This window comes from Gambusia affinis, linkage group LG21, assembly GCF_019740435.1.
Source record: "Gambusia affinis linkage group LG21, SWU_Gaff_1.0, whole genome shotgun sequence".
In the NCBI taxonomy this organism is placed as follows: domain Eukaryota; kingdom Metazoa; phylum Chordata; class Actinopteri; order Cyprinodontiformes; family Poeciliidae; genus Gambusia; species Gambusia affinis.
In genome coordinates, this window is record NC_057888.1 from 7,851,618 (window position 1) to 7,876,461 (window position 24,844).

Genomic DNA, 24,844 nt, shown 5'->3' on the forward strand with positions numbered 1-24,844 from the left:
TGCGTTACTATGATAAAATTAACAAAACCATAATCCCAATCCCATATTTGCAGATATCCCAGTGTCTACAAATAGTTTCAGATTAGCTTCTTAAAAGTCTCAAGTGTTGTCACTGGGAATACCTCAAAATGAAACTGAACGGAAATGGAACTGCACCTACAATAACAGAACAAATGTGCACAACAAAAATGCAGCAAGAAGGATTTCCAAAGTAAATTCCCCCCCCCCCCCCCCCTGAGTCTGTGCTCTGTCCCACTCCATCATTTTGTCCATTGGGAACAATGACCATCACCTGTGTAGCTTTGCAAGCAAAGCCACCACATAAAAGTCCACTTTTGGTCTGGACTAATCAAGCTGACCTAAGGACTAATACACCTTTTGCCAAGTCTAAACATTAACTTTCTTCAGCATCCAGTGAAACAAATCCTCACAAGGACAGAAGTGAAGGAGAAGGGACACAAACGCATCAAGGAACCATGAAACCTGTGGACACCCAAAGTCCAGATGCATTCTGCTTAATCATTTTGGAGTGTCTCAAATGCAAATATTTAAATATCAAATTTATTTCTATCATTCCTTTAAGTTCCAATCCTCAAAGGATGATTAATAATTTATGTGTAATATGATGTTTTTATTTAAAATTGTTGGCTTATTGATTCTGCTCTCAACACCTCGAACATCAAAGTCTTTTATCTCAGGAGCTGATCCCCCCACAAAGGCAAGGTTGTTTCAGCACTGTAGCAGGCACCATCAAAGCACGCAGTGTGTTGTGTTATGATAGAAAGTCAGTGTGCAAGTCGAAGGTCATTTCTGAATGCGGGAGCACCTGCTGAAAAACTCCCAGTGATACAATCCAACCTTTCTTTCAAATCTGCAATAGTTATTTTATCTGAAAATCAAGCAGATCTTCATTAATACTGCACTTTAACTCAAAATAACGCAGACAAAACACTAACAGTGATTCTAAAGTACTTTGTACTAAATTAATTTGGTTTCATACAATTGTATTTTAAAAGTATTCATACTCCTTGAAGTTGTGGTTAAAGTCACAAAGCTTGTTGTTCTTCTGTGGAATTTTATATTACAGTTTAGTTTGACACAAAGTGGCTTGTCAAAAAAATCAAAATATGGTTTAGATTTTCTAGTTCAAAAAGAAATCTGAAAATGTTGTTGTGTTTTTGCATTCAACTCTCTTTACTCTGAAGTAAATTAAATCCCGCACAACTGCCTTCTGAAGTGACTTAATTAATAAATAGAGTTCACTTGTGTGTAATTTGTAAATTTGCAACTGTTCTTTAGGTTAGAGAACAAGAGAAAAACTAAGAAAATTTTTTAGTTAGTTAAATTTTTAAAAAGTACCACAAACTCTATTAGTTTGTGTACAATTGTTCTTCAATTCCCATTTAGGTGCTATTTTGGGTTGGTCTGTCTCTTGACATCACAATAAAATCCACTGAAGATTGTGGTTTCCACATGACCAAATGTGAAAAACTCCAAGTTCCATTACTCAGCTATCTTCGCTGGCATTCACACTAAACATGTTCATGTGTTTGATTATTAAAGGAATATATTTTTGCTGAATGCATCCTAAGCAATACTCTGTCCAAATCAAGTCTTATGCATTGTGTTACCTGTTGGTTTCATTTTTACATGCTTGAATTTCCTCATCCACAATTTAATTAAAAGCTCCCCACATAGCAAGAGTTGTGATAATTAAATGGCAGATAGCTGCTCTATCTGGTGTTGATCAGATTCCAATGGCATCATATTTGTGGAGCTCAACAGCGTGAGATGCCTTTGCAGCTCTGCTCTTGATCAGGGAGCTCAGCTGTTGCTTTTTAATAACTGTCGAAAAACACCTGCGCTCCATCTCATTGGTAGTCCAACTTCATCCACACTCTCGATATGTGACCAGTTTGTCTTTAATCACCTTTCTTATGCTGAATTTAATTATAAATCTTGTCACAAGTATCTGTGTTTTACCCACATCGTTTGAGGTTGAAAACTGACTGACTATTGAATTTATCTCGTTTCAGTTTTCAAAAAATATAATTTGCAAAGTACAAATAGAAGATCATAAATATGCATTAAGCAAAGGAGAATTTAATGACATGTCATGTCTTAATACAGCAATTCACTTCACAAAGCATTTTCCTCAGTTCATTCTTGTTTGAAGCAGGTTCAGGTTTCCAACAAAGCTGAACTTGAAGGCTTACATACTTATACTTTGAGCAGGTGGCAGCATAACTTCACACAACCGCCAGACCGTTTTTTTTTTTCCAGACTGTCTTTTTTTTTTTTCAGAAATTTGATTCTGTGGCAGGTGATTCCAGCCCAGATGATTAGAGGCAAACATGCATCTTTACAATGCTGCACATTCATAAGTCGGTCAGATCAATATGGAGCGGTGGGCCTGGGCTGAATAGATGAATGTGCGTGGGTTTGGTGTGGTGATGCTGTCATTACATTAGTGAATAATCTTAAATGACTGTGTTTAATTTTGCTTTCTTGTAAAGCTCAGCCTTGACTGAAATCATTGCAAGAAATATCTTTACTAATTGGCTGCTTCGAAAGTTTTCTTTAACATGTAAAGATTGAGCTTTATAGGTTCAGGCCTGACAGACTGAGAGGTTATCTAGCCAGGAAGAGAGAAGGAATAGCAATAGCATGCTGAATATGTATGCATGCAAGGCTTATAAACTCTTGAGAGATCTGCTGCAAACATAGAATGCATATGTCCTTTAAATATATTTAAATACATAAATATATGGCTACAAAACAGCTTTAGCTGTTTCTTTTCACTGCTTATTTGAACGGGAAAAAGATGAACCTATTTGCTATTTGGTATGCAACCATAAGCAGCAACACCTCCTCTGCAGAGCCCAACTGGTCAACACTTCTCCCAAGAGACTATTGTGTTACGCTGACTGCAAGCGTGAGAGCTGGTTGAAGAAACAAGCAGCTAATTAGCCGAAGGAACGGGGCAGGTTGACACAGAACAAGCACCTGGACAAGGAAGTAATTAAAGAGCACAAAAATATACGTTTTTAGATTGAAAGTATCGTCTGTCCTCTGGGGACAGTGCACAGTACACCTAGAGACATCAAAGACCTAATTGTCATTAATTAAGAGAAAGTAGAAAATAGATGGAGCAATGGCCGACTCCATGTTCCATACAATCGCTACTATCATGTTGCATATATTAAAATATGTTTCAATGAGATCCGATTGCCAGATTACAAGAACCTTTTGAAAATAATCTTTAAGCAAGCATTAAACCTACTTTTCATTTTTGTGTTGCTTTTTAATTGTGGCTCTGATAAAATATTTTAACCTTGAATGTTTTTGTTAGCTGTTTGCAGAAAGCTATAATTAACAGAAACAAAATTAAGTTATTGACATAAATTTACTTTTTTCCAACACATTCTTTTAAAGAAGATAATTGGAACTAGGAGTTTATTGAAACTTTTAACCAAAAAATATTTGCTGTAGTCTAAGTGTTGCAATAACTGTGTAAGAAGAGTTTAATTTCAAAAAGTTGATTAATCTTTTTAAAGATTGGAGGCAATTCAGTTTCATCCATTAGTTTCCTATCTTCTGCTCTCTGGCTCATGCTTGATGCAACGTCATCCTCCTTTGACAACTTTAGACCTGTTCTGCTAACTCTGTATTGGTTTTATTTATGTATTTAGTTTAATTAGAATGGTGCAATTAACTTGTCAAACTTACAATACATTTAAAAGTAGTGCATGGTGTCGAGATCAGGATTTTAAAATATCTGATTAGCCTAGAAGGGTGCATACATCATGAGTTAAAGAATGTGGATCATGTAGTCAAGAAAATGCACTTTACAAACAACCATAACCAATATTTGTTTAACATACATTGAAATGTATTTAATCAGCGTCTATTTCTTTTTTTGTCGATGTGTAACAGAACTGATGTAAACTTTCCTACCAATTTCTACCAATAATGTGATACACCTCAACCTCCAGGTCTGTACCCTCCATGCAAAAAAAAAAAACATTAATTAGAGACAAAGACATTTGAACTTTCAGTAGCACGAGCTGACATCCATCTCAATTCATCTCATCCTCCTCACACATAATGAGGCACAATGCATCTCAATGCAGCACGGCTGTCTGTGAGCCACATGAAATTTATCTCTCCCTAAAGACAGGTGCGGCTTGTTTTCTCGTTCCTGCTCGGAATGCCCTATTGAGAAACACAGCGTCTCTTATTTTTCAGCTAGTGAATTTTGTCAAGATCGAGGCAAAAAATACAAACTTAAAAAATGTAAAATCACACCAGACAAGAATACATATAAAAATAAATATTTGAATGTAAAAACGCCCAGTGAAGGCCTTACTCATTTGATTCATGTGTGGACAGGGAGCATCTGCTCTGTTGTCTCCACTAGAGAAATATCTTTAACACACAGTCAACTCTGAAAGTTTGAAACATGTATAATATTTCTTTTATTGATCACTTGACATTATATTTTTCTCACACCCATTCTTGATCTTTACCATGATCATAAACCTGTAGTTAGCATGTATTTAGTGACCCCAGTCACACCAAGCTGATGGAAACTGACAAGCTCTGTGGTAACCCGGTCACACCAAGAGGAAGCAAGGTCCACACATACACACATGACTCAGTGAGATCCTTGTTGCCCAGTATGAGGCTGCAGGAAGACTTGATCCGTTCTGCTCTCTCACCGGAAACTCCAGCAGGTCAAAACCCATCAGCTCTGAAATCCCATACCCATGTTGTGAATAAATGTGGACAACTCACAGCCTGTTTGGTTCTTTTGCTCAACAGAGACGTTATTAGGAGATAAATGGAAATGATAGTCATGTATGATTGTAAACATATTTAGTCTGTAAGTACGGTAAGTGGGATTTTGAAGTCTTTTGATTCAGTGGGTTAAAATTAATCTTCACCAGAACATTAAGTCTTATAAAAGAATTATAGGTAGTTTAATTTTTGTTATGAAGCCTAGGCGTAAATTCAAGCTGGAAGACTCTTAGCCCCAGCTGCATCATCCAACCGGCTTTTCCTGCCAATCACCGCTGATCACCTGATGCCGATCCAAATCAAGACACGCCCAATCCCCGACCGAGTCCCAGCTGAAAAGGACCTCATTCACGGCGGCTCTCGCTTTCCAGCAGAGCTCAATAACCTGCTATCATGTCCGACTTCGAGTCTGATGCCCCACCGAACTCTCCGGTCGCCTCTTCGGAGGCCCCCGGTCCTTCTACTATGTTTCCGGCTCGCCGCAGCGTTCGCATCGCCTCTCGATCAGTCCCTTCATCCCCAGCCTCTATCCTTTGTTCGAGAGGCATTTCCCTTACCCCTGGCCTCCGGCCCTACCAGGTGGCTTCGCTCGCGGCTCTCCTGCCTCCTGGAGATATTTCTCCTTCTCCTACTCCACCCACTTCCCCTCCGCTTCCCCCAACTAGCGGGAAAAGGTCTCGCAAGTCATCCGCTCCCCCGGCTAAGCGTCGCAGAGGTCGCCCCCCCTCTTCTCAGCCAGCTCCACGGTCCCCGGAAAACCCCGAGTTTTCAGCTCCCGATCCTTCAACCCACTCTGCGGACCCAACTCCAGAAGCACCGGGGACGTCTTCAGGATTTTACCATTCATCCTCCACACCCCCTGATCAGACACACGTCCTCGCTTCTACACTAGCTTCCTCCATGGATTCCCTTCAGCGCTCCATATCCTCGCTTTCAGCCCTGCTGCGCAGCGACACCCCGGAAGTCTCCTTCCCGCCTGCAACTCCCTCCACTTCCGCACTCGCTACTCTTCAGCCAGCCGTTCAGCCACTCTGCAGCGAAGGGGCTTTCACCCTCGCTTCCGCTAGTCCAATACCCCCTCTCGGTAAGTCTTTCCTTTCTTTTTCTCCCTCCCTCTATTCTAGCTCATAGTCTCTCCACCCCCCCCCCCCCCTCTTTGTTTCCCCTTTGTTGTCTTCAGGCATGCCATATACACCGCAATGCTCCCACATCTCCTCTAAGCTCCGTAGTAAGATTCTCCGAGGAGATTACGTCAATCTGGCGTCTATCCTTTTGCCCTCCCCGGAAGTTGACCAGCGCGTAGCCTCAACAGAAAACTTCTCCGCCATTCTAAAAAATTCAGATCCCCGCCTCTCGAAGGATCTCTCTATCGGTCAATTTCTAGCCGCTTTTAGTGTGTACCGAGACGTCATATGTTCGCTTTACCCCGACCGCCGGGTGGAATTAGACAACTACTTGGCTTTAATTGCAGACCTCCACATGCGCTACGGCCGGTTTGTATTCTACCAGTACCATAAAGCTTTCGCCACCAAAGCTGCAGCTGTCCTCTCACGTTCCGGCCAGCGTCTTAATTGGGCCGTATTGGATATGGAAATCCTCATCATGATTACGCAATCCATTTCATGTTTTCAGTGCGGCTCTACCGGCCACCAGAGCGCTTTTTGTCCTTCTCTCCCCTTCAAACCTAGTCCCTCCTCTGCTCCGCCTCTGAACTCCCTCTTGAATATCAGCTCGTTTGATAATGACAAGAGAAAAGCGCAGGTATATAACATGCCAGTTTGTAATAAATTTAATGAAAGTGTGTGCTCTTTCCCAAATTGTCCTTTTCTTCACATATGTAGTTTCTGCAGAGACGCACATCCAAAATCAGTCTGCCCTCGCCGTTCATTTCCCAGCAGAAGCCGGCGAGGTTCCAGGAACTAGTTTCCCATCACCTCTCCACTCCTATTTTTGTTTCCGAACTGGCTACTCTTTTGGTTCGTCACCCCGATCGTACATTCGTTAATTTCCTTATCACCGGCCTCTCTCAGGGTTTCATGATAGGCGTCCCCTCATTTCTCGCTTCTCCTCTTGTCATCCCTAACCTCCAATCAGCTCTTCAGGAACCCTCCATAGTTTCTCAGCTGTTAGCGAAAGAGGTCCTAAAACATTATGTTATCGGCCCCTTCGTGTCCCCCCCTTTCCCCCTTTTTCGTGCTAATCCTCTTGGCATCGCAACCCGGAAATATTCCGGTAAAAAACGTCTAATTCTAGACCTCTCCGCGCCGCATTCCGGTTCTCACCCTAGCATTAATAGTCTCATCCCTAAACCTCCTTTTTCTCTCTATTACGCTACGGTCGATCACGCCATCTCACTGATTAAATCCGCTGGGCATGGTGCATGGCTGGCCAAAGCCGACATCACTGATGCTTTTAAGATCTTGCCAGTGCATCCATCCCAGTGGCACCTTTTAGGTGCTAAGTGGGACGCAAAATTTTACTTTTTCGTTCGCCTTACGTTTGGTTGCAGGAGCAGCCCATGTCTCTTTAACATGCTATCCGAGGCCCTTTGTTGGATACTGCTCAATATCGTTAAACTCCCCTCCGTGCTACACCTCCTCGACGACTTCCTTCTTATAGATCCCCCTCTCCAAACATCCCATTCCCTCCAGAAACTCAAGAATCTTTTTAATCGCGTCGGCGTCCCCATTTCCGAAGAGAAAACCGCCGGTCCGACAAAAAAGTTAGAATTTCTCGGTATCTCCCTAGACACCGAGAAGATGCAGGCCTCGCTACCGACTGATAAGCTAGTTCGCATCCGTGAAATTTCCCAGTCCCACCTTTTATCCTCCGTTCTTTCTAAACGCGAGCTCCTCTCTTTGCTCGGCCATCTCAATTTCGCCATGCGGATAATTCCCCAAGGGCGTTCCTTCATCTCTCGGCTCCTGGATTTAGCAAACTCTGTCCCTTCATTGATCGATCAAGTCACGCTGGACGACGGGTGTCGTTCCGACCTCTCTTTTTGGTCCCGACTGCTCGACAGCTGGAATGGCATTTCGTTTTTCTATGACGATGCAACTCTCCTCGCCGATTCCATCCAATTCTATACTGATGCAGCCCCATCCGCAGGGTTCGGAGGATTTTTCCAGGGCAAATGGTTCGCAGAAGTATGGCCCCCTTCCACTCCACGGCACGAGTCGTCAGCCTATTACGAAATTATCCCCATCGCAGTGGCTTGTCGTCTTTGGGGGAGCTTGTGGGAACGTAAGCGCATAGTGGCGTTCTGCGACAATGTCGCCGTGGTGCATGCCATTAATAAAGGTCGCTCCTCCTCCAGTTCCATCATGCCTTTCCTACGCCGCATCACCTGGCAATCCGTTATTAACAATTTCATCCTATCAGCGCGCCACGTTCCAGGTTACTCTAATACTATCGCCGATGCTCTCTCTCGTCTTCATCTTCAGGTCTTCCGTCACCTCTGCCCGTCAGCCGACCTCCTCCCGACTCCCATTCCCTCCTTCGAAGACCTAGTCTTGAACTGAATTTTCCTTCTCTGCAATCTTTGCTCAGAACCGCTAAAGAGTATATAAAAAGCGGCTTAGCTCCTTCCACGCTCAAATCCTACTCATTTGCATGGAAAAAATTTAATAGGTTTTGTTTATCCCTCAGGATACCCATCTTTCCGGTCCGGATAAACACCGTCGTTGCCTTTTTGACCCACTGTTTCGTGAATTCAGGTTGTAAGCACTCTTACATCCGCAGCCTCCTTGCCGGAATTAATTTCTTTAATCAACTCCATCAGCCTACTCCTTCGATTAGTCTTTTTTCCAGTCCCGTAATTAAGCTCCTGTTGAAAGGATTCGCTTCCCAGCGTCCAGCACTCCCTGACGACCGCAAACCTATTACTCTCCCTATTTTAAGGGACTTGCTCGTCACGATCAGCTCCAGCCCCTACTCTCCCTACCTCAAGTCTCTCCTCTCAAGCTCCTTCCTTCTGGCTTTTTACGGACTCCTTCGTCTGGGGGAGTTTACAACTCCCAATAACCTCTACGTTCCCTCTAGAGATTTAGCTTTCTCCGATCTAAAGTTCCACCCAGATTATTACAGCTTAGATCTGAAGCATTCTAAAGCCAAAGGCGCATGCACCATCTTCGTAGCACGTATCAATGGCCCCTTTTGCCCCTTTCTGGCTATGTTCAAATTTGCTCTCCTTAGACGAAAGGTTAGCTTCCCCTCCGAAGCCCTTTTCCTCACTCCCGAAGGTAACCCCATGTCCACCACTTGGTTCCTTAAACACCTCAGACTTCTCCTCGCCGCTATCAATCTCCCCCATAAGCAGTTCTCCGGCCACTCCTTCAGAATAGGGGCGGCTACATCCGCAGCCGCTCAGGGAATTTCCTCCACGTCCCTTCAGCAACTCGGCCGCTGGTCATCATCAGCCTATTCGTCTTATATACGCCCTGACCTCTCATCGGTGCTCTCAGTACAACGCTCCCTCAGTGCCTAGGTAAGCACTGTTCAATTCACTGGTGGTGGTTGGTTTATTCCATACGAGCCAGTGCATCTACCTCTGACGTGACCTGACTCGCCTACTGCTCCCACATTCTTATTTTCAGATTTACTTTCAGGAGTATTCTCATCTAACGCCCTCATTCTCGTCTCCTCAATCGTGAGTCTAATCCCTTCTCCAGTATTTCATTTCAGTAAGAAGTAGTCTGCACCTCCCACTTCTAACTCCATCTTTTATCTTACTTAATCTATCTATGTCTAACCGTCTCTTTTCTCCTTCACAGCTTCACCAGTTGTTTCACTCCCTTTAGCCGTCCTCTTAGGCAGCACATTACCCCAGCCCAAACTATCCCGAGCCCCAGCTGGCCTCTCCAAAGCTGTATTTTGTCCCCGTCCCATAGCACCTTCCGCCGGTTAATAATATTAAGTATCCCATAACCTTGCTCCTCGCACCCCCTTTTATTACGCTCTGCCCGGATCCAGCTGGTCTTTTTTTAACCAGCGGTCTTCTACCTTCAGCTGCTCTAGTCCACCCCATTTACTGGCCACCAGGTATGCAGTTTTGGAGCTTTTCACCACCACTCCCCTCCCGGTCCGCTGGGTCTTTTTTTCCCAGCGGTCCCTTGTACCCGCCCCGCAGCATCCCATTTGGTCCCGCTTCCATCTCCTTAAGCCTCGCTGCGTTCCATCTAACCTCCCCTCGTAGCCCTCTTTTCTTGCCCCGCAGCATCCCTTGTAGATCCCAATTCTGCAGCTTTGCTATCCTATACCCAGTACATCCTATAATTCATTGCCCCGCAGGTCTTTAGCTTACATCTCCTCAAGCCCCGCATCTGAAATCCCCTGCCCCATCTCCGGCTTCCCATGCCCCGCATTTTTTCCTCTTTCTCAGCCCAAGCCCGGCGTTCTGCGCATCCAGTTCCGAGCAGTTTATCAGCAGCCCCCCCGCCCCCCCAACAGCGCACCGCCGGCTTCCCTCGTCCCTCTTCTCGCCTCCCCTTCACTGTTAAGTCACCCCTTTTAGCCTATATATTTGTCACGAAAGCATGTCAGCATATCTCCTCTCTCCTTTCACCTTCCTGCCTCCTTTACCCGGGCCTCAACCAGGCATCGGCCCATTTTGGGGGGATAAAATTTCTAGCTGCAACCTATGCTTCCACTCAGGCTATCCCTGTCACGTTACTTCCTTTAGTCACGGCTCTAACCCTGAAAACCAAGCGAGCGTAACTCTCTCCCTGATCATTGTCACTTCCTATTCTGCGGCCTCGGCCCCGGCCTCGACCTTTTTTTGGGGGGATGACGACCCGGTCAGCGTCCGGGATGTCCATCCGAGCCCATCGCAAAGCTTGCGATAATAGATGTCCCCTGCCGGGGCCCGAGCGCCAAAGTACAATTCAAGCTGTCAATAAATCTTCTAATTGTTTCCCTGTCTCTGTCTGAGTCTCTCCAGATTGAAATGAAGCCTAGGCGTAAATTCAAGCTGGAAGACTCTTAGCCCCAGCTGCATCATCCAACCGGCTTTTCCTGCCAATCACCGCTGATCACCTGATGCCGATCCAAATCAAGACACGCCCAATCCCCGACCGAGTCCCAGCTGAAAAGGACCTCATTCACGGCGGCTCTCGCTTTCCAGCAGAGCTCAACCCACCTCCAACCCCCTCACCTCCATGGCCCGGCCATCTGGCCGCATCCCTCATCGCTTCCACCACCAGTGTCGGGTCCTGGGGGGATGACGACCCGGTCAGCGTCCGGGATGTCCATCCGAGCCCATCGCAAAGCTTGCGATAATAGATGTCCCCTGCCGGGGCCCGAGCGCCAAAGTACAATTCAAGCTGTCAATAAATCTTCTAATTGTTTCCCTGTCTCTGTCTGAGTCTCTCCAGATTGAATTGCGTTTAGATAAGAACTGGTTGATTTGGTTTAGATAACACATTCGTTTGGAAAAGAAACAAGGGGTGGACAATGGGGCATTGTCATTACGTCACATTACTAAAACAAATGCTGGGATTTGTTTTCCTCTTTAAGAACAATTTGATCACTTGGCACAAAGGACAAGGCGCCTCTAGCATTTTATAGATATTCTTCCATTAAATCTGCACCAGGGTAATCTGGACCTCGATTTAGGTTGACAGTCTTCCAAAATGATAATGACACGTAAAGACAGCAAAGAACCACATTCATTTAAAGTCTTAAAATGCCTTTTACAGCCACACCCACAATCCAATTGAAAATGTCTGGAAAGACCTAAAAATGGCCTTTAACTAACACTGCCCACACAACCTGACTGAGCTCAAGAGGATCTGCAGAGAAGAACGGAGAAAAAGCAGCCCTAAAATAGGTAAGCCACAACTAAGGGATGAAGCTCACATTGCTGCCCAGTATGCTTCAAAAATATTAAACCATGGATGTGTATATTTATGTTCCCAATAACATTTTTACACAGCAGAAAAATCTCTGGAGACACTTTTTTACTTTGTCATTTTAGGGCATATTGAGGAATGAAAACTGTGCTCAAATTCATTTTAGAATGTGTTTGTGAGAAAATGTGAAAAAAAAAAGTATTTCAACTAACAACTTATTAAAAGTTTTTTTCAGAAAGGCTGCTTAATAAGGTCATGTTTACATGTACACAAGCTCGATGTCGTCTAATTGCCCTGGTTGAAATGTACAAAATATGCCTCCCTTCATGCTGTTTACTGCTCTTTTAGGCAAACCAACAAGTCAAAGCATGCAGGGAGTTGTATCTGTTGGCTTCAACCAACAATGTGCTAAATGCCAAAGACCAATTAGCCTCCTGTGGCTAACACTGCTGGGTCCTCCTGTAGAGCCTTAATTCCAATCAAGCCCTCAGCCTGACATCCAGCTCCAGTTCAAGGCCATCAGAAACAAGAAGCTCTGCTGTGTTCCACTGTAACACACTGGAAAGTGTACTATTAATCAGCTATTTAATATATAAACTTAAAAATTAGGTGGAGAAGAATTAAAAAATTTGGACAAGCAATTAGTTTAAATTGTGAAAATTCTTGAAACTGCACAGCAGCTTGTTTATATTTTTAAGCTTGTTGTCTTACTGGTTAACATAAGATGTTGCTGCACATTCACACTACGGTCCGGCAAACCATATCCCTGTGTGGGGGTTTGAACCTTCTCCACATCTCTATAGCATTTCAGTCACTAAAAACAAACATGCATGCAAACATGCAGCTGCACTATGATGTGCAGCTGCAGACTTGATCACTTTCAAGAAACTGATCACCAGATGTTTTACCATGATTCAGACCAAAGTTGCAATCTTATCTTCAATGTGCTTGTTGAATGACATTTTTCAAATTAGTTTAAAAATGTTAACCTGGTGGGAAAAGAACTACTGCCGATTTGTGTTATATAACACTCCTGCATCTTATGCTATCAATTTATGCATTCATTTCTTTATTTAAGTATGTATTTTTGTGACCATCATGTTCTCTAAATTGTGTGCATCCTCTGCTAAAAACAGGGCTGTTGGGTAGTATACAACACTAGAGATGTATCACTCAGAATTGTAAATCTGTCACAAAGAAAGTCTATCCTGCCAACAAGTTTCCTGTTGGCTGCATTAAGTTGGTGAAAATTGGAACTTTTAATTGATATTGTCCTTTTACGTCCTCTTTTCTTTTGTTTTAGCATCCATTATTTGGGCAAATGCATTCTCTCTGAGCTATAAACACGGCACTGATTGAAGAAGAGTGAGTAATTGATCATTCAATAATAGCTCTGACTGACAGAGTAAATCAGAGGGTGAGCATTGCGGTGCCCCTCAAACTTTAATGAAGGTAATGAATGAACATGAGCAAATTAGCCTGTCGCTGTCATGAGCCTCCTCACACACTCAATCCTCTCTATCCGCCTACCTCATCTGGGAAATTCACTGCAGTCTAAGCAGCTGATCCATAAATTACATTAAGTCATTACCATGGGATACCCTCAAATGATATAGTTCCCATAATGCCACTACATAACGTCCTTTTTGGTAACTTCAATAATTTGAACTTGGTGACTAAGAGTTCATAGAAAAGTATTTGACTTGCATTTTGCAACCTATTTCTTTTAGTTTGATAAACGAGCCTCATCATATACGTAGCCTAATTTACTGAATATGACTCTACATGAGGGTGTGTATACTTTGTACCCTTTTCCTGACAGATACCTTTGTACAAATCATTTTGATATTTTGAAACTTTTTCACACATTTCAGCTTTAGCTAAATAACCAACTGAGCAAATACCAAAATATTATTATAAGGCCAATAAACAAATTCCAGGCTTACCAGGTCAAGAAGTAATGTAAATTACATGACAATTAAATTGTGGATCAGTAGATGTAAATACAGATTTCTAAGATATTTTTAAATAAAAATTTCACTTATGGTTCACTTGAATATCTGGTACTGTTTAGTGAAATTGGGTCTTTATCAACAATTGTTTCCTGGTCACAATTTTGACCAGAGCCAAATTCAAGTAAATTGGCCATCAAAACAGCACTACTTAACTAAATGTTCTAGGAGCAATAGCTAAAAAATAATGCAAGTTGTGGTAAATTACGTTGCCTTGGGAAATAATTTATACCCCTTGAATATTTGAATACATCGTCATATGACAGGAGCAGACTTTAGCAAATTATGGCACAAGTTCATGCCATAATTTGACAGTGCCAAAACCCCTGTTTACCAACTCTTCTAATTAAAACACTTTGAAAATATTCAACACTGAATGACAAAATAATCAGTTAACTAACCTTTCTTTTCTTGTTTGCTGAATTTGTGTCAAACAGGTGTTGACTGCTTGTGGTGCAAGCAGCAAAAACAACACTACTGCACCTGCTAGAGCTGTCAGTCACACCCCAGGTCTCCAGTATTCATCAATTTAATCAGTCGAGGCTTTAGAGTATGACCCAGTTCAACAAAGTTAATCTAAAAATGAGTGGAAATCTCTAAATTGACATGAATTATCTTTTGTTTGGTGTGTTGCTCAACATCATTTTGTCTACAGTGACACCTACTTTCTAATTTCTAAAGATCTCTTCACTGAAGTCCTCATCCCCCAAATGAAGCTACTGAGATGCACCAAGGTCACAGCTTCACGATCAAATTTCCACAGAGAGGAGTCTGCCAACTCATTAGATACAAAGAAGAGTGAGTGTCAACAGGACAGGGACTTAGCTTATCACTCAATCATTTATGACATTTTTATTCAAATCCTACCTCTCAGCTAAAAATTTGTGAGGCATGTATAACTGGGACACTGCCATCAGACAGTGAAGGACTCTAAGGTCAGCCAAACCATAAGGGTCTGTTCGTCTTTAGTACTGCACACCCTACTTAACTAAATATTCTAGGAGCAATCACTAAAAATAATGCAAGTTGTGGTAAATCACATTGCCTTGGGAAATAATTAATACCCGTTGAATATTTGAATATCTTGTCATATGACAGGAGCAAACTTTAGCACATTTTATTGTGACCTTTTTTGGCAGGCTGACACAAAGCAATGCACGTGGAATAGAAACAAAATAATTCAGCTTTTAACCTTCACAAATATGAATCTGAATAGCATGGCATGCATTTGTTTTAGACCCCTTATTTTATAGTTGGTAGAACCATCTTTCGCTGCAGTTGCAGATGAATCTTAGGGTATACTTCTACCATCTCTGCACATCTAAAAACTGAAATACTTACTCATTCTCATTTACAAAATCACTCACGCTTGGTTAGATTGGACAAAGAGCATCTACGCGCATCAGCGTTCAAATCTTGACAAATGTTACTTATTAAATTGAAGCCTTGGCCAATTTAAGACATAAATATCCTCTTGATCTTAACTGTTCTAAAGTAGCTCCATGTTCTTTGATCAATGATCTCTTTGACAGCTGTGATTTGTAGTCTTGCCATACTCTTATCTTGAAATTATTAACTGAATCATGCTCCATGAAAACCCTGTTTGACTTACAGAGAGCAGCTGTATTAACAGTGGAAACAAATAAACTGCAAAAGGGAAAACTATTTACTGATTAGGTGAGTTTTAAATTATAGAGTTAACTGATGAGATGTTTCTTTGCAAAGACATTTAAAATCAGATATAATCTTTCCTCTGCCTCACTGTTTTGCCCCACATCATGTTGGTCCATCAGATAAAATTCCCATTAAATACATTGGACTTTGTGGTTGTTACATCCAGGATATGTTTTTTTTTTTTTTTTTTCAAATTGTTTGTCTCTCTAAAAACAATTTTGTCAACTTGGCATTATGTTGCCAACCAAGAACACACAGTTGTTTGCTGTGAATTTTGTAACTTTGCACACCTGACAAAATATAACGGTTCCCACAGAAGAATGCTAATCAGTTTTTAATTAAAATGTTGAAGCACAAAGCATAGGTCAAGGATGTTGCTCATTTAGTTTCTGAATTCTATTTTCAGATGACCAAGTAGGTCTTTCTTGTAATAGTGGAAACATTGCAGAAGCCTTTTTTTCAGCCAGTTGATTGGCAGTGTGCAGGAACAGGTTTGGAAGAAACAGCTCTGTGTAACTGTATGTTCTATGCAAACTCCAGTCACTGTGGTATCTTCTTAGACCTTTCATCAAAACAACCTTGTTGCCAATGCCTAGAAGTACATGTTTATGAGTCCATTATGAGAAAAAAGAAAAACAAAAATAGCGTAGAAACCCATCAATCAATAAAACAATGATAGAAAAATAACAGAGGATAGAAAATAACAAATGAAACATGTAAATAAATACATATTTTATGGAAGTGATATCCATTTTAAAATTTCAGTGAATAAACAAGCTTTTCACTTTAATATTCATAACATTTATATTAGCTCATCAGTATACAATGAGGATATGTGACTGGGTTCTGTAGGGGGAATAAAAACTCCACAGCTCCACATTATTAAAATATTTTCGTGCCTGTATTATTATTGTGCTGCGAGGTTGTCTCAAGAACACATTGCACTTATTTGATGAGAAAGTGGTACGATTTGCCTCTCTTGTTTATTCCCAGGCGGCTTTGGTGGCGTATAGTTTCTATGAACAAACATTTTCAAAGGGGAACTTTTGAATCTATAGGTTTTATAGAAGAATAATACTGAAAGCATTATCAATACTCGCTACATCAAATATTTACACATTTTCTTGAAACCCTAATATTTCCCACCATTAGCAGCAACACAAAATCCAAGGGGAAAGCTTTGCTCCAAGCATGACATAGGAATAGATTACAATAGATGGAGGTTGAGCCCGGCAGATGGAGGATCATTGTCCTCGCGGTTGCAAGGGCCCAACACTTATGCTGCCGGTAACAGTGGTGAGCCAGACAGGAGCAATTATTCACCATAAAGCAATGTGGCACTGGCTGGGAGTAAATTACTGAGAGAGAGCCTCTGCCAATTACTTCTATTAATGGTGAGACAAATCTCATTTGACACTAAAACACCCCAGCATCAAAGGGATCGATAATGAGAGAAGTCCTTGTTCAAGCTAGCTAAAGATGAGGAAACAATCCTATCCATGAAACATAGCATGAAAAAATGTTTTTGACATTATTCTACCACTGTCGCCACCATCTTTTTCTTTTTTTCTCTTTTTTTAAATTTAGTTCTCTGTAATAAATAGAGCAAGTTAGATTGACAGCTGGTGATAAAATGTTTTCAGGGTGGCTTTTTTTTATTTTTATTTTTTCACTTTTCTTTGGCCATAAACATTAAGGTTATATGAGCCAATGACATGCAGGTTAACTTCATGCCTCCCTGCCCCGTCTTCAATTACAGATTCACCAAATGAAAATGTCTCTGCCAGAACATGCACAGTCCCTAATGAGCACAGTCATCAGATCCACCATTCAGTTCATGGCAGCTCAGATCACGTTACATTGTATTAACTTTAAATAAAAACTATATCTTGAAGATTAAACGCTGGAGCACTTCTCAGCTGTAAGTCAAAGCTGTTAACTATAAAGGCAACTTCTGTCAGTCAGTGTTCTTTCTGCTAAAGGCAGCAATACAGTAGAAACCATATATTTATTTATATTATATATATAATGCTGAGGTAGGTAGTAACTAAAGGTTGTACTCAGGTAACACAAATTTAATACATTCTTACTCAAGTAAAAAGTAGCCATCCAAAACATTACTCAAGTAAGATTAAAAAACTAGTATTTTGTAAAAAGGTAACTTAAGTACATAGTAACTAATCACAACATCTGATTTAATAATTTTCAGTGATGTCATTAGACAGACCAAAAATATAAACGTATGTGCAAATTCCGGTAATTGAAAAACTAATTAAAAATTACAAAACCTAAAATTTTAAGCAGAAGGAAAATTTTCTATTTAAAATGTCAACCTTATACTTGCCCTCTGTAATGTTTGAGCAGAGAAAATTACATCCAGTGATAATTTTTCACTATTTATGGTACATTCACATGACCTCCAAATGAAGCCACAGACTAAGCAAATAGAAAATAGTGTTAGAACAGCAAAGCTTGTCTACAAACAAGAAGTTTCGATTTAACATGACAGGTGTAAAACTGTGTCTCATGCATTTTTGGTCAAATATATTTGTACCTCATTTAGTAAAGTTATTCACAATAGGTTTCACTGAAATAAGAGTAGTGATATTTCACAATGTTACTGAAGCTGAAGTAAAAAGTACAGTATAGCAAGTTACTCTTAAAATTACATCATTTGCCAATAAGTTATTCAAGTAAATGTAATTAGTTATTATCCACCTCTGACGAAATTACACATCTACAAAGTTCCACATCTATGACTGAGAGAAAGTTATGTTGCTAAGAAAAAATAGCTAAATTTATGTCTAGATGTGTGAACCTGTTAGACAAACCCCAAAACAACTGCAGCCGTAACTTCTGTGAAAGATGTTTTAACAAAACGTTAGCTAAGGGGACTGATTACAAATGCATAGCACATTTGTCATATTTATATTTGTTAAAAGTTTGAAAACAAAAAACCTGGATAATATTCTGCCTATAATATTCACATTTAACCATTTATTCAACTCTCTCATTTGCCCTTTTTCTTGACTCTTGCAGTACAAATATCTATCTTTAAACAGCACCACAGGGTATGATTGTGGTTCTCATTGATGCTGCTTGGTAAATATTAAAAGGGAAGAATAGACAGTAAATGACACCCAGAAGTATTGGCTCTCAACATCTTCTGGACCACCAGAATAATAATGCTTTTACAAAATATGGCATGCTCTGTCTTTTAAATAAGCTTTAGGCTTAGCTGTACAATCCACTGCTAGACAGTAATGGGGGTGGTTTGTTGCTCTGCAGAGATTGGAAAAGCAGCAACATGCAACGGTCAATATACTGGGGTTTATATGACTTCAAACTTGACGTAAATCATAAAGTTTTGTTTTTATCAACCACATATTTTCTTCTTACATATCTCAGATTCTTCAATAATTGTGCCAAATTTCTTACACATGCTTCTGAGATTTCTTCTAATGCGAAGACGTGTCTACCTCTTAAATATTTTTCTGCTCTGCTATTTAGTCGCAAAATTTTTAGGTCATCAAACTAATTTTATGTCAGACAAAGACAATCTGCATAAAATATGGCTTAAAATCAATTACTTCATTGATAGAAAAAAGGTATCCAAATCAATTTGGCACTGTGTGAAAAAAAAAATCATAATTTGAAAATAACTTTTTGTCTGAGATAGCAAAACCTATTTGATGATCTAACGTGTTCCAAAAAGGTAAAAACAAAACAAAGCTGTAGCTGTTTACATTTTTTGTATGTTATGCAATAAAATTATTGAAACTTTAGGCCACAGCTCTGCTCTTCTCCTTTGGTTTTAGCTTCAACTACAAAACTATGCTATCAACATCCTTCATCTGCTTTCTCAGGCTTGTGCTCCCCACTGCCTCATCAACACTTCCACACTACGAACAGAGACTTTTATTTCAGGAGCAGTCACTGACTGCAAAGACGAACTGTGAACAGCTAAAGATAGTGACTCTATTTTAGTCCCTGCAGATATTAAAGATACATACGAAACAGGCGACGCAGATGACAAGAGTGATAGCACACTCATTCAGACAGCGACTATGAAGCCACTTTAATCAAACAGCCAGAGGTTCGTTTAAGTCAGTGGCCAGTAGCGTAATTATGCATGTTTTGTAGACAAAAGGTTATTGTGTTCCCGATTGGTGCGGAGGTGCAAATTTGTCCAACATCTGTTTATGATCGTTAACCCACTGACTCATTTTTTAGGTAAACAAATGAGCCGTTCAGGAGATTAAACCTTACTTGCTGTAATCTAATAGGAACTATAAAATCAGCATCATCCTGAGCATTTACCGCTATTGCCAAACGGATGACTTCATTCCAAAGGAACGTTAATGATGTGTAAAATCCAAAGCGGGATGAATGACTCATTTACTCGACTTTGACCTGGATACGGTTCAGAATGAGCTTCCTAATCATGTATGACAGGAAATTAATTTCTTCCACAAAACAGATTGGAGCAGTCATGTAACTATTACTCAGATAGTTTAGAGATATGTTTAGGCTAGAGTCAAAACAGATTACCTTCTCTATTCAACACCTATTTATTAGGGTGTTGCTGTGAAGGGGGCCGCTTAGAGGAGTTAGAGGAATCTGTAAAATGATATTAGGCGCGACCATTGACATCACAGTCAGGAAGGCTAATGAACAAAATTGTTGACGAAGATAAATATGAGGATTAACACCTAGAGGGTTTTGCATTATCTGCCAAAAGTGATAAACATTTAATAGTGGTTCCTTTAAAGAAGTTACATTTTAGAATACCTTACAAACTGAAAAAAATAAAATAATAGAAAAAACAACTTACAAAATAGATTTTTTTTTTTAGAGAGATTTATGCTATACTGTTTTGGAGCACAAAATGCTTTTGTGTAAAACTTGGGTATAGGTATGAAAGTCTAATCTAAAAACATTTAGATACATTATTGCTTTGTCTATTTGCAAATGATAATATAGTTCTATAAGGTTTTTGAGAAAACCAGAAAGTTAGAGATTAACAAAGTTATCAAGATAGGGTAAGGGAATGTGTCTTGCTGCTGGAGGCAACAGAATTGTTTTTTTTATTATTATTATTTCATTTTTTAGACGTGAATCATTTATTATTGTTTGTAGTGCGAGTCTTTCTATAGCAGAGCAGAAGATTTTATTTTTTCTACGTCAGCAGAGGGAAGATAAATTAACTCAACTTCTAACTTTAACAGGGTTTAGAGCAAGCAGGTGAACTGATTTATCACCACAGTTCTGCTGGTGTCAGGTGAACGATGGGCATCAAGAACTGACATTTACTACATGATGACAATTTATTGTCCTGTTGTTTGTTTTTATGTCTACCTTAGTGGCCACAAGCAAGTTCTGAGCTGGAGAGAAGAATTTTATTTTCAACATCAGCCTTCGTAAGAATCTGGAAGCTTCTTATTCTTTGCAGTTTCAAAGTTGATCTCTGCGCGATGATTTCATGCAGAAACAGAGTCTGCTAATGGATCGATCGATAGTGTGATGACAGTGGATACATATTAATGGTGCAGTAATGTGAGAGGGGGTGTGAGTACAGTCTAGCTGTGAGACCAACAGCATCTCTAACAATGTGAGCAAAATGACATCAGGGGTCACCTGACAAGCTCAGTAATGAGTACAGCGCTCAAGTTCGAGTCCAGGAACACGCTCCCCAACCTCTGGCCTCCAAGCCCCCAGACGTGAGTGACGTCTTATGCTGGAGAGTGCTAATTGGGCTCTGATGTGCTGCATGTGTCTGTGGAGAGGAGAGGCACAGTGCAAAAAGCTGGAGGAAAAACTCAACAAATGGCAACCGGTGTGCACTGCAGATGAAGGTTCAAAAGGAATATGGTTGCGAAATGTTGGGTATTTATGCTTTTGGGGTGGAACTTTGCTCGGTGGGGTTCTCAGAGCGATCAATAAAAGACGCATGCCGTCTGCTGTGAAAAAATAAGATAAACAGAATCAACCATGTAGCATGGCGTGCAATGAACTTTTTACTTCTTGTTAATGACAGGAGGATGGCTAGATCGACAAAAACTGTCATTACGCATTTGTGCTGAGGAGGTAATGAGTCTTACATTACTGTATGCTAGGGATTGGTGTTGGCTGTAATTGGACCCAGATTCAGATCCTGTTTGAGGTGTGATATAGTGAACTTCTTTTCAATGGAAATAAATGCAGAACTTTGGTAAAGGAGGAAGGAAATCAGGACAAGTAAAACAACATGAGACTAAGGAGTAACATGAACAGACAGTATAATCCAGCAGGTAGTGAATGAAAGGGTGGAGATTATATACTGGAAACTTGATTACTGGGTGAGAAACAGGTGGCTAATTGTGAACAGGCTGCAGCTGAGAGTATTGAGAGATCTTCACATTTTTTGAGTGCGGGGCCTGTGGTGGATTAGATGTTTTTCTGGGTTCTGTTATGACCTCCTGGTTCCAACATCAATGTGTTCTATGGTACAGCATGTTTTGAAAACATAAAATCCTTTCATTTTTTAATTTTTATTCAAAGATAGACAAAATATGTGGTCTTAACTAGAATATTACTATATGAAGTAGCTTTTTAGTCCGTAACAACACCGATATGAAAATTGCCGTTTTGTTTTTTTACCAGGATATATCTTAAACCTCCCATACAAAACTCCTTTGTCTGAGCAATATTCATAAATAGAGCAATATACTAAACAGTATTTTTGCTTCCAGACTTTACTACTGCAACTCTTTTTTAAATATTTTTGAAAAACAAATTACTACATTTTTGCAAGGCCTCTGGTGAAAGTAAAATAGGTTAATACAAAGAGGATATTGTGTTTCTCTCTTATGTTAGCTGCATTTTTCAGCCTCTTCTTCTACATTTAAGGCCCCAATTGACAAAACTCCTTCCTCTATTAGATTGCATGTTTTCCTTTTCCTCATAAACTGGCTTAGATTATCCTGAACTATCTATGAAGTTATGTCAAATATTCTTGGCTACGTGAGTACATGGCAAGATTTTTGAGAGGTTTCAATGTCTCGCCCTTTTTAGGTTGAGATATATCTCTAAGGAAATACATCTATTTAAAAATCATTTGCGGAAATTATTTGGTACCGTTGCAATCTCTGTAATGCTACCATGAGTGTCCAACTCTGGTCTTTGAGAACTGCTGTCCTTCAACTTCAGTCATGTTTATTAATGTAACAATGTCAAAGTTTGTTTGTTCAGTTGTAACTGGCTTAAAAGTTTATTCTGTGGTGAATGCGTCATTTTTTAGCTAAAATAAAAAGGTTCTATCTTATTCTTTTTGATTCAAGCGAGGACATCTAAAAAAATAAAAAGAATTTCCTCTTGAAGTGAGAGAAAAAATGCTTTTTCAGCAAATGTTCAAGTTTCAATTTTTTTTTTCCAGAAAATATTCCACCATTTATTTTTAAAAATCCAATTTTTCTTCTGTCATTTTGAGAGAACAAGTTTGTGGGAAGCATGTAAAGGCTTGTAGAGACTGTGAGCTGCCTGTGATACTGCACAGCTCATCCAGCAGTCTTTGTAATGTCTGCTTTACACACAAAAATACAGTGTCTTCTAATCATACTAGACTGGCGTCAAATGAAATACCCTGAATGTATTGACTTCATCAAGGCTACTCTTTTATCACTGAAAATTTTCATTAGCAAAGAGAAAAATTGTTGTTTTTCTGTCTTTGAAAAGAAATGTCATGTTGAGGGGGCGCTGAAAGACTCAAGTCTGGTATAAAAAATGTTTTCCAAAGTATTTCTTTTTACTTCACAGCATTACAACATATTTGCTGTTGTCACACAGGTAAAGAAATGTTGAAGATTGGTAAAAAGAAACGTTAACAATTTGCAGGATCAGAACACACTATTCCTTGTGTAGGGCTTTGTCTCCATCTATGACCAATTCCTGTGGAACATTTTTCTTTTTAAATGTTTGGTGTAGGTCACACAGTTTGGGTGTCTTTCCACATTCTTCTTGTCATTGGTGTTTCAACAATGGAGCCAGTCGGGCAGCTGCTTTTTCATTTTTTTTAGTGAAGGAGTGAAGTTTACATCCATAAGAACCAAAGAAATCTGATCAAACTGTGAGAGATTTACAAAGTTAAATTACCAAGCAAAACAATTCATTTTTTAAAAAAAATAACTGCTCGATTTTTGTCCCCAACCTCCATCTGTGGCTTTGTTTGGTCCAATTCTTCATTTCAACATAAACTCTTCAGTCAGACAGTGTACAGCCTCAACCAATTTTTAAAGGTTTTAATAGAGTGACATATTTTTCAATCCACATAAATTTGATAAAATACAGTAGAAAACATTTCATGGTGTTGCAGGTGTAGACTGTCGGCAGCTCAGTTTGTAACTAATTAGCAATATGGCTGCCAACATCAGGATGCACTTTTTATACTAAATCAGCATGTAACTGACATGACAAAATAAAATACCGTAAACGAAAAAGGTTTGCGGAAAAATGAACAACCAACACTGCCTTCTTAAATAATTTATTTATTCACTAAGCATGTGCTTTATTTTTAAGTTTTTAATTTGATTAATTCAGCTTAACTTGTGCTCATGTTTGCAGGTGTTTCCTCAAGTAACTTCTTACTACTTTCCATATTCATAACAATTTCTGCATTTTGTTTTTTGGTCTGCTTTATGTCTGGTTTGCTTTGTTTCTGTGTGATTCACTTGCAAAAGCATTAGTTACACTCTGTGTGCCTGTCTGTACACTGTGATGAATCACTGCATTACTCAACGTCTTCCTTCTCTCCACCACAGACAGAGAGAGGGAGAGGAAGAGGGAGACTGTGTGACTCTCCCTGTTTGCAGCCTTCAGCCTGCAGAAGACACCAGAGCTTCGGCTGAACCCGTCTGAGAGAAATGCATCCTTTGTGATGTTTTGTTTCTCACGAAGGCCACCAACACACCACCCACTCCCAACGCATTCTCCTGGGACTGGTTGCTTGGCAACGGCAGCTGATTGGGTTAGCAAGGTTAAGAAAGGGTCTGGCACGGGCCGGAGGAATCAGATCACTCCCATTGATCATCCTCTCTGTGAGCTCCGCTGAGAACTGAGGACGCAGCTACAAAAAAGATCTAAGCCGTGCCCTCGTGTCTGAGTAGGGGGTCATCACGCGCTCAGAGGGAGCTCACAGGGTCGTGGCAGGCCTCTTTGGTCGCGTAGACCACCATCCCACCAACCTCCTGCAAATATACCTGTAGCAGGAGGCGTCCAGATAAGGTTTTAATGTTGACCTAAAAGTTTTTGTTTTTTTTTAAATGTCTTTCCTTGACACTGACATGCACGTAAAAAGGTGATGAAAGAACAGAGCGGAGGACACCAGGGTGGGTGGTGGAGTTTTAAATGCCAGCCTCTGCACCCACAGAGTTTGCATTACAACAGGGTATAAACTTCAGTTCTTTTTTTTTTTTTCTTTTACAGGATTGTTGGCAATCTGGTAACAATGCAATTAGCAGTCGGGTATTTCTTCAA

The 24,844-nt window shown here is 40.3% G+C and overlaps 1 protein-coding gene across 1 annotated transcript; it reads left to right on the plus strand.

The window, feature by feature from the left end:
- The first annotated feature begins 5,193 nt into the window (after window positions 1–5,193).
- On the plus strand, window positions 5,194–10,112 carry LOC122824662 (uncharacterized protein PB18E9.04c-like). The gene is made up of 3 exons (XM_044105524.1): window positions 5,194–5,763; window positions 5,868–5,884; window positions 8,449–10,112. Exons 1-3 carry the CDS (start codon window positions 5,194–5,196, stop codon window positions 9,284–9,286), a joined length of 1,425 nt encoding a protein of 474 aa, XP_043961459.1. The 3' UTR covers window positions 9,287–10,112.
- The last annotated feature ends 14,732 nt before the right edge of the window (window positions 10,113–24,844 follow it).